This window comes from Phacochoerus africanus, chromosome 2, assembly GCF_016906955.1.
Source record: "Phacochoerus africanus isolate WHEZ1 chromosome 2, ROS_Pafr_v1, whole genome shotgun sequence".
Taxonomy (NCBI): domain Eukaryota; kingdom Metazoa; phylum Chordata; class Mammalia; order Artiodactyla; family Suidae; genus Phacochoerus; species Phacochoerus africanus.
Window position 1 is genome coordinate 76,176,199 of NC_062545.1, and position 15,371 is coordinate 76,191,569.

General features: G+C 35.4%; 2 protein-coding genes across 2 annotated transcripts in view; one reads left to right on the plus strand and one right to left on the minus strand.

Annotated features, from left to right (window-relative positions):
- The window catches only part of CDC40 (cell division cycle 40), a 54,147-nt gene extending 51,625 nt beyond the window's left edge, over window positions 1–2,522 (plus strand). The window contains exon 16 of the mRNA XM_047762617.1: window positions 474–2,522. Coding sequence (XP_047618573.1) covers window positions 474–651 — 178 coding nt within the window. The 3' untranslated portion in view covers window positions 652–2,522. The remainder of the gene's footprint in view (window positions 1–473) is intronic.
- WASF1 (WASP family member 1) overlaps window positions 1–15,371 on the minus strand; it is a 140,427-nt gene that overhangs the window by 121,503 nt on the left and 3,553 nt on the right. The window lies entirely within an intron of this gene.

Sequence of the window (15,371 nt, forward strand, 5' to 3'; positions counted from 1 at the left end):
CATATCAGTAATTCAAAAATCCCTATAACTTTGTATGTTTAGCCTGATTATTAGGACTTAGACTCCTACTTCTTAGTCAGTCTTAGACATATTCAGAAGCTACTGGAGCCAAATAATTATGAAGGTGTTGAATGAATCTACATGTGTTTGTTGACTGTGTGAAATTGGTTCCCCCACAATGTTTGTGACTGTCTAGAGAATGGCTGTGATACACATTCATTATGGCCCCTGTATCTCCCAATTTTCCAAGTTAAAAATAATTTTTCACTCTTAGATGGGTCACTCAGTGGGGAGGTTTTTTGGTAGAAGTTTAAACTATAGACTGTTTTATACTCTATCTTATTATTCTGAGTACTGTATATTCATACTGATTTTTCTATATTAAGGTAAAAAAGATAAAACTCTCTGTTCTCATCCACTTTACCAGTTTAAGGTGTTTGAATAATTTGAATTTATTTTTTTTCTCATTGCAGCTATGTGATTTCAGGAGATGGAAATGGAAAATTAAATATCTGGGACTGGAAGACCACAAAACTCTACAGTAGATTTAAAGCTCATGATAAAGTGTGTATAGGTGCAGTGTGGCATCCTCATGAAACATCTAAAGTCATAACTTGTGGTTGGGACGGTCTCATTAAATTGTGGGATTAATGGAATTAATCGTTAAACTATCTAGGATCATTTTTGATCCAATATCATATTTAACTATATTTAATTATTAAATGTGTTGGATGACAACATGATTTACAAATTATGATTTTCTTACATGGCCCTATGACGTTGACTCATTGTTTAAAAAAAAAAAACTTTGTAAATTTGACTCATGTAATTTCATCAGCAACTTCATTTTGTTCTTTATACATGTTATTTATACAGAGAATAACCACTGACTTTGTATTTGATAAGTAGTTGTTGTTGGCAGACAGTTTGGGTCTCTCCTTTCCTTACTGAAAGGATCCCTTTGGAGCTGATATAATTTAATGTGAATCTGAAAGAAGGATAAAACTACCCACAGTTACTGTTGCCATTATTTTCAGTGGGTCAAGTTTTAATCTTTTGGATTCAGGCGTTCCACTATTTTTTAATGACATATGTTGTGTCCGTTTAGTTGTAAGCCAGCAATCTTCTCTGACTGCAGCATTCCTCTAATTATTAAACACTGTAAAATAAAAATCAGTCCAGAGTTCTTTCCTTGACTTTCTTCTTAATCAGTATAAACAGAACTATATAATCAGAGAATTACATTATTTTTTGAAGATGAAACTCAAGAGAATGAATCAAGACCTTGAATTATATTTGTACTTACTATCCAGTATGGACCTGGCTATACTCTGAGAAATCAGGGTCTCCCAGGTCATTGCTTCACAGCACAGATGTTACTACTGAAGTACTCCTTATAGGAGATCGGATATGAGGGCATAGTTCAAAAGGTCAGCTTGTAATTTCTTTGAAGTTGTATGTTTTATCTTTGAAATTAGTCTGACTTTGTTTGTGAATATTATTCTACAGAATGTTTTAAGAACAGAAAAATTTTGAGCTTCTTTCCAAATCTGGGTAAAATTGACACTCCAGGAAGATGGCTAGCATTCCCAGTTTGAGAAGCAGGAACTGGGATTGGTTTAAAAAAATTTTTTTTAAACTTTAGATTGTGAAATCAAAATAGCCTTTTGAATATAGTAGCTAACAGCACTTTACTTTGAAAAGGCTTTTTTCTGTTTTATTACAAATCTATCAGATGTTTGACTATGGTATGAAATATTTTAATATCATGCTGTAAAAAACTGGTTCATAGCTGCTCAGAGTGCTGACTGGGAGACCAAAATCATGGTAAATGTTGATTTCCTAGGGACATTAGCTCTGAGTCCTCTGCTATCAAGAGCAGTTCATGCTCCTTGCCTTTAGAACTTTTTTTTCCAGCCTTGCCTGTGGCATGCAGAAGTTCCCAGGCCAGGGATCAAAACGGCACCACAACTGTGAAAATGCCAGATCCTTAACCTGCTAGGCCACCAGGGAACTCCAGAACTTCCCTTTTTAAACATTAAAATCTTAAAAGGCCTGGTATAAATGACCAGGTGCTATAGCCACATATAAATAAATTTCAAGGAAGAAAATAGAAAAAGAAAAAGTAGTAGAGATGTATTTTTGGATGCACAGGCAGTAAGAGGAATAAGGATACACTGCCTAGCTGCTGCTGTTTCTATTTCTTTATCTTATGGGAAGGGTGGCTGCCATTTCCTAAAGAGGAAGGAATTCAGATAAGAACTTTTCTTTAGTCCCAGCCACTGGTTTTAACAAATGTGAATTATGGAAATATGATGGGACAAAAAGAATTAATCATACATTTGAACTATCTTGTTCAGCACCAGTATTGTGTATGTTACAAATCATAATTTCTAAATCTGGGTTTATTTTATTGTATTTTTAACTGTTTCTAAACTAAGGAACTGTATAGAAAAACTGTCTCTTTTTTAAAAATATCATATTTTTAAATAAAGCATTTTTTGTAGAAAGTGTTATCAAAATTTTTGTTCTTAGTCTCCTTTTAAGTCTTAGCTCTCTTAAGACACCCAAATTAAACCATTTGCAGAATTTAAATGGGTCATTTTGAAGGGGAGAAATGATGCTTTTGAGGTGAATATGGTATATGAATGGGTTTATTATAAATAATTGACAAAAATATAGGGCAGTGCCCTCAGAGAACACAGATTGTTTAATACAGTCTGTGATGGCACTGAGTCATGATTACATTCATTTTAGAGTACACAAATGAATGGGGTTCTTATCCAGCATAAAAAAGCCCCAAGATCATGTTGTGACTGGAATTAACTGGTCACCATCTAGCTCCTTTTCCTCACTGCAACCCTTTTGTCACATTCAGGACAGATTTCCTTTCTAAAAGTTAGAATAAAATAGATGCACTAGTGAAATATTTAATTGAATGAATGTTTAAATGTTGAAGCACAAGCTGGGAATATTCTGTCCTAAATAATAAGGAGCCAGTTTTAAGATAAGGAACAGGCAGTAGCATCAAACAGACACTTATCTAATAGAAAAGTATAGAGTGATTTTTGAGGATGCATTGTGAGGCTAGATGATGTACTTAGCATGTTTATGTTACCTGGAAGAAAACAGTGAATTAGCAAACCTTGCATGGTAGCTGTCAGGACTACTAAACTAGCAACAAGTATAGAGACTCTCCTTGGAGAATACTATTTCTCAGAGTGTGGGCTAAGAACCAGCTGCATCAGAATCACCTGGAGATGATGTCACTTAACTAAGAAACAGAATTCAGAAAGTAGAAGTTGGTTGGGGGAACCGTAATTCAGGTATAGAGAAGGGCTATATGACGTGCCCTCCAGGTCAAAAAATCCATCAGCAGTACTAACTTTGAGACTCAAAGTGAGACCTAGGGAACACTGATGCTGTATTTCATCAAAGATGCATGTTTTTCACATTGTGACATCTCTGAAAGAGAGCTATGTTTTAAAATTAATGATGTGGCATAGTTAACTGACAGCATTCTTAGTGGGTCATAAAGTAATTGGTGAAATATAGTATAAACAAGGCAAGTACTAAGGGACCTAAAGAGAAGAAAAGATCCAATGGGAAGAAGATTCTGTCACAGGACATGGCTCAAAATTCTTGTTTTCAAATATTTACTTGATCAATGGGTAAGTAAAATGAGGGTTTAATATACTTGAAAAACAGAACAACCACAAATCAAAATCAAACAATAGATTCACAAAAAAACAAAGATGATACAAGCATAAAATTAAAGGAAATCATCAACCCACTAAAAGAAAAAGAACAAAGGAGGAACAATCATCTGGAAAACAAGGTTTGAAATGGCAATAAATATATGTTTATCAATAATTACCTTAAATGAATGAACTGAATGCTCCAATCAAAAGCATAGTGTGACACTGGATAAAAAACAAGAGCCTACAATGTGCTGCTTACAAGATAGCCACCTTAGGGTAAAGGACACACACAGATTGAAAGTGGGGTTGGAAAAAGATACTTCATGCAAATGAAAATGACAGGAAAGTGGGGGTCTCGATACTCATATCAGACAAAACATTTTAAAACAAAGGCCATAAGGAAAGATAGAGAAGCACACTAATGAAAAAAGGATCAATTCAAGAAGAGGATATTTCTCTCATCAACATATATGCACCTAATACAGGAGCACCCAAATACATAAATACAGACATAAAAGGAGAAATTGGAGGGAATACAAGAATAACATCCAACTCACATCAATGGACAGATCCTCTATATAGAAAATCAGTAAAGCAAGAGAGATCCTAAATAATTCAATAGAAGAGTTAAACTTACTATTTTTAGGACATTACATCCAAAATAACCAAAATATACCTTCTTTTCAAGTCCACATGGAACATTCTCTAGAATTGACTGCATACTGGGGCACGAAATTAACCTCAACAAATTTTAAGAGTATAGAAATTATTTCAAGCATCTTCTTTGACCACAATGGCATGAAACTAGAAATCAACCACAGGTAATGAGGAAAAACTGACTACCTGCAGACTAAACAACCAATAGGTCAACGAGGAGATCAAAAAGGAAATTAAAAAAACAAACAAACAAAAAACCTCAGACAAAGGACAAAACAAAACCATACAAAATCTATGGGATGCCACAAAAGTAGTTCTTACAAGGAAGTTCATAGTGATACAGGCCTTCTAAATCAACAACCTAACCTACCACCTAAAAGAATTAGAAAAAGAAGAACAAGCAAAACCTAGTTATCAGAAAGAAGGAAATAATAAAGTTCAGAGAGGAAATAAACAAAATAGAGATTTTTAAAAATAGAAAAAAATCAGTAAAACCAAGAGCTGGTTCTTAAAAGGGTAAACAAAATAAAAAGGAGAAATTTCAACTGATACTACAAAACTACAAAAAAAAAAACATAAGAGAATATAAACAATTATATGTCAACAAATTTGACAATCTACAAGAAAAGGACAACTTAATAGAAACATAAAACTCACCAAAACTGAGTCAGGAAGAAATAGATAATTTAAACAGACCAATGCCTAGAATTGAAATATGTACGCTATCACTTAAATGTGGAATCTAAAATATGGCACAGATGAACCTATCTACAGAACAGAAACAGACTCACATATATGGAGAGCAGAATTGTGACTGCCAAGGGGGAAGGAGTTGGGATGGACTGGGAGTTTGGGATTAATAGTTACGAACTGTCACATTTAGAATGGATAAGCAATGAAGTCCTGCTGTATAGCACAGGAAACTATAGCCAATCATTTACGATAGAAAATAATATGAGAAAAAGAATATAGGAGTTCCTGTCGTGGCAGAGTGGAAATGAATCCAACTAGGAACCATGTCGTTGTGGGTTCAATCCCTGGCCTTGCTCAGTAGGTTAAGGATCTGACATTGCCGTGAGCTGTGGTGTAGGTAGCAGATGCAGCTTGGATCTGATGTTGCTGTGGCTGTGGCATAGGCCAGCAGCTGTAGCTCCAATTGGACCCCTAGCCTGGGAATCTCCATCTGCCACTAGTGTGGCCCTAAAAAGCAAACAAAAAAAAAAAAAATTTAAGAAATTGTGTAATTTTAAAAACTCCCTATAAACGAAAAATCCAGGACCAGATGGCTCCACAGGCAAATTTTACCAACCATATATGGAACTTATACTTCTTAAACTGTCCCAAAAGGTTGAAGAACAAAGAATACTCCCAAAGATATTCTATGATGCCGCCATCACCAAAACCAGACAAAGAATTACTCAAAGAGAAAATTACAGAACAACATCTTCGTTGAATATAGGTGTAAAAATTCTCCACAAAATTTTAGCGAACTGAATCCAAAAACATATAAAAAAGATCATATACCACACCCAAGTAGGATTCATCCCAAGTTCACAAGGATGGTTCAACATATGCAAATCAATCGATGTCATATACCACATTAACAAAAGAAAAGTAAAAAACCACATGATAATCTCAATAGACGCAGAAAATCATTTGACAAAATTTAACATCTATTCATGATAAAAACTCTTACTAAAGGGGGTTTAGAAAGAATATATCTCAACATAATAAAAGTCATTTATGACAAACTCACAGCCAATATACTACTCAACAGAGAAAAGCTGAAAGCCTTCCCACTAAAATCTGGAACAAGACAAGGATGCTCGCTCTCACCACTTTTATTCAACATAGTACTGGAAGTCCTGGCCAGAGCAATCAGGCAAAAAGAAAGCTAAGCAAAGAGAAAAGAAAGAAAGAAAGGAGGGTAATGAGTGAGGGAGGGAAAGAGGGAGGGAAGAAGGAAGGAAGGGAAGAAGAGAGGGAGGAAGGGAAGAAGGGTATCCAAATTGGAAGGGAAGAAGTAAAACTATGACTATATGAAGATGACATGACATGATACTACATATAGAAAACCCAGAGACTCCACACAAAAACTACCTGAACTGATCAACAAATTCAGCAAAGTAGCAGGATACAAGATTAATACTCAGAAATCGGTTGCCTTTCTGTATACTAGCAATGAACTATGAGAAAAGCATTATTAAAAACAAAACTTTTTAAAAAATCACACCAAAAAAATATATATCCAGGGATAAACCTGATCAAAGAGGTGAAAGACTTATATGCTAAGAACTATGAAACATTAATCAAGGAAACTGAAGAGGATTCAAAGAAATGGAAAGATACCTCATGCTCCTGGATTGGAAGAATTAATATTGTTGAAATGGCCATACTACCCAAAGCAACCTATAGATCTAATATGATTCCTATCATTACTCGTAACATTTTTCACAGAACTAAAACAAAAAGTCCAAAAATGTATGTGGAACGATATAAGACCCAGAATTGCCAAAGCAATCCTCAGGGGGAAAAAAAAAAAAAAAAGGCAGGAGGCATAACTCTCCCAGACTTCAGGAAAAGGTACAAGAATGAAGACAGTGTGGTACTGGTACAAAAACAGACATATGGATCAATGGAACAGAATAGAAAGCCCATAAATAAACCCAGACACCTATAGTCAACTAATCTTCAACAAAGGAGGCAAAATATAAAATGGGAAAAAGAAAATCTCTTCACCAAGTGATGCTGGGAAAACTGGACAGCTGAATGCAAATTAATGAAATTAGAACACACCCTCACCCCACACACAAAAATAAACTCAAAATGGCTTAGACATAAGACATGACAACATAAAACTCCTAGAAGAGAACATAGGCAAAATACTCTCTGACATAAACCACACACATGTTTTCTTAGGCCAAGCTCCCAAGGCAATAGAAAAACAAACAAACAAATTGGACCTAATCAAACTTATAAGCTTTTGCACAGCAAAGGAAATCATAAAAAAAAAAGACAATGTATGGAATGGGAGAAAACAGCTGCAAATGATGCAACCAACAAGGGCTTACTCTCCAAAATATATAAACAACTCATACAACTAAACAGCAAAAAAACAACCAAAGAAGATATACAGATGGCCACTAGACACGTAAAAAGATGCTCAACATCACAAGTTATCAGAGAAATGCAGATCAAAATTCTAATGAGGTATCACCTCACACCAGTCAGAATGGCCATCATTAATAAGTCTGCAAATAACAAACACTGGAGAGGGTGTGGACAGAAGGGAACTCTCCTACACTGTTGGCAGGAATGTAAATTGGTATAATCACTATGGAAAACAGTATAGAGGTTCCTCAGAAAACTAAAAATAGAACTACCATATGATCCAGCAATCCTACTCTTGGGCATATATCTGGACAAAACTATAATTCGAAAAGATAGATGCACCCCTATGTTCATCACAGCGCTATTCACAATAGCCAAGACATGGAAGCAACCTAAATGTCCATCAAAAGATGAATGGATTAAGAAGATGTGATACATATATACAGTGGACTACTACTCAGCCATTAAAATAATGAAATAATGGCATTTGTTATCAACATGGATGCAACTAGAGATTCTCATACTAAGGTAGGTCAGAAAGAGCAGGACAAATATCATATGCTATCACTTAGTTGTGGAATCTAAAATATGGCACAAAGGAACCTATCTACAAAAGTAGAAACAGACTCATAGAGAACAGACTTGCGGTTGCTAAGGGGGAGGAAGGGGGGATGGACTGGGGGTTTGGGGTTAGAAGTTGCAAACTATTACATTCAGAATGTATAGATAATAAGGTCCTACTGTTTAGCACAGGAAGCTATATCCAGTCTCTGAGGACAGACCATGATAGAAAATAATATCTTTTTTTAAAAGGAGGGAAAGAGGGAGGGAAGAAGGAAGGAAGGGAAGAGAGGGAGGAAGGGAAGAAGGGTATCCAAATTGGAAGGGAAGAAGTAAAACTATGACTATATGAAGATGACATGACATGATACTACATATAGAAAACCCCAGAGACTCCACACAAAAACTACCTGAACTGATCAACAAATTCATATATGACTGAGTTGAACTGCTGTGCAGTAGAAATTGACAAAACACTGTAAATCGGATGGACTTTATTCAAAAAAATGGATGAACCAGTTAAATATTGCAATTTTTAAAATACATATTCATTTGCTGGGTCAAAGTCAGCACTTTTAGCAAGTTCCCCAGATGATATGCACACTAAGACTGAGAATTAGTGAAATAGAGTCTGAGTATTTCAGAAATTATACTGTTTAGTCCATGTAAACCCAGATGTTTAACTAACCAAAATATATACACATGTGTGCATGTATGTGTGTATGTTTGTATAGGTATTTATATGTGTGTGAATATACATATATACATTTTACATATTTATATGTACACCTTCCATGTTCATAATCACTTTAATAATTGTAGATATAATTTTCTCAACCTAAAGCCTGCAATTTTAAGGAGCTACAACTTGCAACCAGAGTCCTTAGAGTGGCTTTATTTTTAGTGACAAAGTGATAACTCCTCTGCTTGCACAGCTCCTATAGTGGCAATAACTGTCTTCAGATGAATTTTTTAGCTTCCCACCATCTTACTCTCCCACCTTCAGCTTTTGAGATCTAAGGGACTAACTCAAATCTCAATTTTTTTTTTTATGGCCACATCTGCAGGATATGGAAATTCCTGGGCCAAGGACTGAATCCAAGCTACAGCTGCGATCTAAGCCACAGCCGTGGCAATGCTGGACCCTTAACCCATCATGCTGGAGACCAAATCTGCACCTCTGCAATGACCTGAGCTGCAGCAGTTGGATTCTTAACCCACTATGCCACTGTGGGAATTCCTCAAACATTTTTTATTTAAATATGTGTTCTACTAAGTGCTGTCTAAAAGAAATATGTGAGCCATATACTTAATTTTTAATTTTCTAATGGCCACTTTGAAAAGGGAATATTAATTTTAACATATTTTTATAATATATACTGAATATTATTTCAACAATTATTTTAAAAATTAGCATTTTACTTTTCTCTTACTAAATCTTTGAAATCTGTATTTTACATTTAACAACACCTCTCAATTCAGACACTAAATTTTCATCAAATATTTTATCTGTTTCAGACAAAATAGATTTACATGCCCATGCTGTTCCAAACAGACCGAAGAGTTTTCTAATAATTGAATCAAGTACAAGTTTTTAAATGAGCTAAAAGTGAATATAATTTAAAATTAATCTCCTCAGTCACACTAGCCACATGATAGGTCCTCAGTAGCAACTGTGGCTGATGGCTGCCATATCGTCCATTTGGTTCTAGTAGCACTTTTTACACACGGTAGCTCAGATATTACTGTTTCATCTTCTGAAAGGCATCTAAAGGTTCAAACTATCTATAAGATATCTCATTTAAAGGATATAAATGCTCATATTTTTCTGTGCTACCTTTTGGGTAGTTTCCTCAGGTTTATCTTCTAGTTCACTTTCAATCTCTTCTAGCTGTATCTAATCTGCTATTTAATTCATTGAACTCATTCCAGTGACTACTTTTCTTTTGACTCATTCCACTGACTACTTCCAATGACTAGGTCTATTTGTATTTTTTATGTCTACCTGTTCTTCATATGTCTTATTTTCTTATGGGTTCTATGTAGTTTTTTATGCCTTTAATCACTTTAAAAAATTCATATTATACTTCTAAGATTGTTATTCTGTTATCTCAAATTCTTGGGCAGCAAAGCCCAGTGTTTATTGTGTCTGTTAACTCTATCTCATGGTAGGCCATTTCCTTGTCATCTCTAAATTTTTAGAAGTTCATCTTCCATAGGTCTTGTTTTTTAGAGGAAACCCTTTGTAGTCCAAGTTGAAGAGTCCCTGTGAGCAGTTTTACATTTGCTTCTGCCATGTATCCCTGAGGTATCACCCCCTAGAACCAGGTTTTTATCTTAATTTTTCATCTCATGGATTTCTTCACCATGGGATTATAAATTCAACTCTTTAAACAGGCTGGAGGTTTCAAATTCTCATCAGAAACATTCATTTCCTCCCAGAGCTACTGCAAAGATAGACTTCCTTGTGCTTGTGGGGGAGGAGGGTGGATTTTTTTAGGACCCTCTTCCACTGAGATGGTGGCCCTCCAAGGGTCCACTGCTATAGGTATATCAGTTCCACCCTTTCCTTCAATGTAACAGGCCTTGTCCCTGGTGCTCTAGGCCCCTGACCATCACTGGTAAACAGAACTCCTAGGACCACTGCAGGGTAGGTTCCTTCTCCAGCTCTCTGGTTCTAGGGTTCCTCCGGACTTTCTCTGTCTGAAGATTTTCTTTCTTGGGCATTCATATATGTATACATGCACATATATACATACATATGTACATACATACATACATAAATGGATACATATATATTCACACACATATACCTACAGAAGGATCACCATAAATATATATACTTAATCTAGTATTTTGGATATTTCCACTTTATTAGGGCAGTCTAAAAACACAGAAGCATAAACAAGTGCAGTCTGAAGCATTCTGATTTTTAGAACCTTGTGATCTGAAGTGTGTTATCCAGAAAGGTACTTTTCCTAAGGGCACTTCTTTTGATAACTGGAGAGCCATCATCATGGGTTCATCTTATATCTGGGCCTTTTCTTCTGAACAAGCACATCATTTGGATTCTTCTGCATTTATCCTAAGAATTCCCTTTATAGCATACCAATCAAGAAATTATCCAACCACCATCTAAGCCTTCTCTAACTCCAAAAATCTTGGAAAAATGGGAATTTTCACGCTGGTAGAAACTTTAGAAATCAAATATTCTAACCTAAGATAAGAAAATAGGTCTAATAAAGGTAATAACTTGCTAGATATCACACATCCAGTTAGCAGCAGTAACAGAATTCTCCCTTCATCCTACCATCCTATCTCCCCTACATAATGCCACTTAATTGTGTATTTTAAAAACTGTCAGGTTTGTGTGGTATTCTTTGTAGCTTCCAGCTTGCCCTCTCTGAGGTAGTCTTAAAGACTGTGATCATTTCATCCCTTAGTAAAACAGAATCTGTAGCTAAAGACATTCTCATGGCCTCTTTCCTTAGAGTTAGATCCCTATCACTTTTCCATAACTGTGCCCAAAGGACTTTTCTTGGTCAGACTTCAGTCAAATAACCTAGAGAACATAATAACCTCTCTCCCTTTGTTTTCACTCTTGGAAAAACTATCTTGTTTTGTCCTAGAAAAACAATGTGATTTTAGTCATATTTGTAGAAATACCAGCCCCTAACCTTGACAGAAGTAGCCTTACATCATCATAACTTCTTTCTTTCATAAACTAAGAAATATTTTCCATGCAATTATGAATCATGGTACATTGACCCTAAAAAGTATGTTTTCTGGGCATCGTTTAAAAAAAAAAAAAAAAAAGACAATGAGGAATGAAAAGGAAGACTGGGGCTTAATACCTTAGGGTATCTTCCAATGATAACTGAGCCTAAATTATTATTATATTTATTCAATTCAATTATTATATAGCTCTCCAGTCCCTAAGGTCAAGAAAGATCTTCAGGTTAGCATTCTCTGATCAGGGAAAAGAACTATTACAAGTATTATAATAATCATGTCAAGAAAAGGACAGATTGTGCCTAAAATTAAATTAACCAAAATGAGAGACAGTGGTCCACCTAAATTCCAAAGATACTTTTAATGCCAGAAAAAGCTTCAATAACAAATGACGATGAAATAATTTCACTGAAAAATCCTACATGAAATAGCCTTCTTCATATTCACATCACAAGTACTTATAGAACACTTTTTACCTAGCAGACTCCATGGTAGGCACTGAGGCTACAGATATGGCCCTTACCTTCATGGAGCTTATAGTCTGCTGAGGAAGCCACTTACAAGACGATACATTAAAGTAAAAGGAGTGTGACGCTAGGGAGAATAGAAGGCATGGTAGGGAGACAGAGCTGGGGGCCTTCAATAAGGTGGCCCCTGAGGAAACAATGTTTGTTGTGACATCAATCCTTGAGAAATAATATTTTTTTGTAAAATAACTGACAGCTTTTTTTTTTTTTTTTTTTACTGTACCTGCGGCATGTAGAAGTTCCCAGGCTAGGATCGAACCCGTGCCACAGCAGCAACTTGAGCTACAGCAGTAACACCACCAGATCCTTAATCTGCTGAGCCACTAGGAAACTCGGATACGTGATTTTTTTATTGATAAACAACTGTGGTTTCTCATTAAGGTTATAGAAACCACTTGGACTTTTGTTTTTTAATATATACCCACCTAGGGGTGACATCAAAAATGCAATGATTGGTAATGCACAATATAGAGCAGTTAGAATAGAAGCTAACCAGAGTGCAGGGGCAGGGTCCCTGAGGCTGCCTATTATGCTGTGCAATAAATGCTTGATCTTGGGGAAGTCTAGGGGTCCTGTGGGAGGAGCTACAGTGGAGGAGAACCACTGAGGGACTCAAGACCACAGTCTTGTACCAGCTTAGCTCCCTGGTGCATATTGATTGCGTTTCTGTCCTATGTATACTGGGTTTCTCTATTAAAATAATCTAGGAGTTCCCATCATGGCTCAGTGGTAACGAACCCGACTAATACCCATGAGGATGCTGGTTTGATCCCTGGCCTTGCTCAGTGGGTTAAGGATCTGGTGTTGCTATGAGCTTTTGTGTAGGTCACAGACATGGCTTGGATCTGGCGTTGCTGTGGCTGTGGAGTAGGCCAGCAGCTACAGCTCTGATTTGAACCCTAGCCTGGGAACTTCATATGCTGCAGGCATAAGGAAGATAAAAAAAAAAAAAAAAGAATACATTGAACATACTAAAAAATCTGAAGAAGGAGGGGGGAAAAGAGGAGGGAGTTGATTTAGTGAAGGAGCTGGGTTTACGAGTAGAAAAATACCAACAGTCTATCTGCTGTATAGCCCAAGGAACTATATCTGATTACTTGTGATGGAACATAAGGAAAGATAATGTGAAAAAAGTATGTGTGTGTGTATATATATATATATATATATATATATATATATATATATAAAATTGGGTTACTTTGCTATATAGCAGAAATTGACAGAACACTGTAAATCAACTATAATAAAAATTTTTAAGGAAAAAAAATATATATATCAGTTTTTTAAAAGTCTAGATTATAATTCGAATTTAGAGGGAAAAAAATCTCTTATTATTTCAGGCAATCTTATTGCACAAAACCAATCACTAAAAAAAACAAAATATTTCATATGAGAATATGAAGTTGCCAGTTTTACAAAGCAATAGTTTTAATGATTATTGAGAACTAGCTTTTCTCCACATAGTGATAAATATAAAATATGACAACATTAAGACTGCTTGATTTATTTTTAAGGACAGAAATATAATTAAAGAATTTCAATAATTTATAAACTTGGGCAGTTTATGAATATATTGTATCTTTAGGGTTATGATTTCATGTTATAAGTAAAATTCAGCTACCTCTTTAAATGTAAGAAAAAAGATATTTTAGCATAAGATTAAATGTATTGAATTCACAAAAAACTAGCAATTGGCTAATACAAAAAGAAATGCTATTGCTTGAAAGGCAAACAAATTTATCTCCAAAAGAAGAGAATTATATAATTACAGCTTGTAGGTACCATTGTAGAATAATTTGTTTAAATGAGGCCTTCCTTTTTTATCTGGAAAAATATGATGATGAGGCTGGCTCCCTGGTATTAATCCAAGCTTTGCAAAATTCAAACATGTAATACTTAGGAAATGCAAAAATCTTGTACTTGTATTTGCTATATACTAAAATCTTACAGCCAAAGCAGAACTGCTTTCATGAGTCACTGATTTGGACTAAGCACTGTAAATTCGTGAATTTACTTTTGTTCTCTACCATGATGTAAAATACCAGTGGGCCTTCAGTCCATTCTAACCAAAGTCAGCTTACCTCTTCCTGGCTCACTTCATTTGAATGTATCAAATAGTTACAAATATTTATATGATAACCTATTATAACTGCATCAAATACAATTACTCTAAGAAAAGGCTGAAAGGGAAAATTGTTCTTCTTTGACTGTAATCTCAAATTGTGACACAGACTTTGTGCTACAAGGTTGACCTCTGAATCTCTTATATCCTCATGTGTCTTTCAGATAAGAAAAGAACACTTTTTTAATCACCTGATAAGAACATCATTAAATTTGTGTTTTCAGATTCATTTATGAGCATTGCTCTGGTAGGAGTTAATTAAGAGACGTATGTCACAGATATTCACATCTGAGTTCATATATCTGCAGGTCAAAGGTGAGTTTGAAACAAAGGAAATTCACAGTACACTTCCAAGTGACTGGGCCCTTTCTAAAATCCAGGAAAAAGTGTAACTTATTAGGACCAGCCAGGGCCAAGAGTCACTTCCAGGTACTGCAAGACCTTTTCTGGCAACCTCAATATATTGACAGAGAAGTTGTTGCTTGTCACATTTTTTCAAAAAGCCTCCACTTGGGAGGCATATTTTAATTAAGTAGATTGTTTAAATTAAACCTGCATACTACAAAAATGATCCCAACTCTTAAGAGATTTGCAGGTCTGGTCTTAGTATATTTGTAGGCTTTTCTTACCATTCACTAATAGGGAAGCAAAAATACGTCTTTGTATTTGTCAAAGGCTATTGAAACAGCACTGTAGAAGAAAACCACATGAGCTTTGGGATGACAGGCTGAGATGTGGATTCCTGCTCCACCACTGGAATAAACTGAATAAGCTATATAACCTCTCAGAGTTTCTTTACCTATAATTGGGAAAAATTACACTTCCTTATAGGATTGTTTGGAGAATTAGGAATAGTCTGTGCACAGTATTGGGTACATAGTAAGCTCTCAATAAACAGCAGCTCCCCATTTTGTTTGTTTTCGTTTTGTTGTTTGTATTGCTTTTGTGGTGGTTATTGTG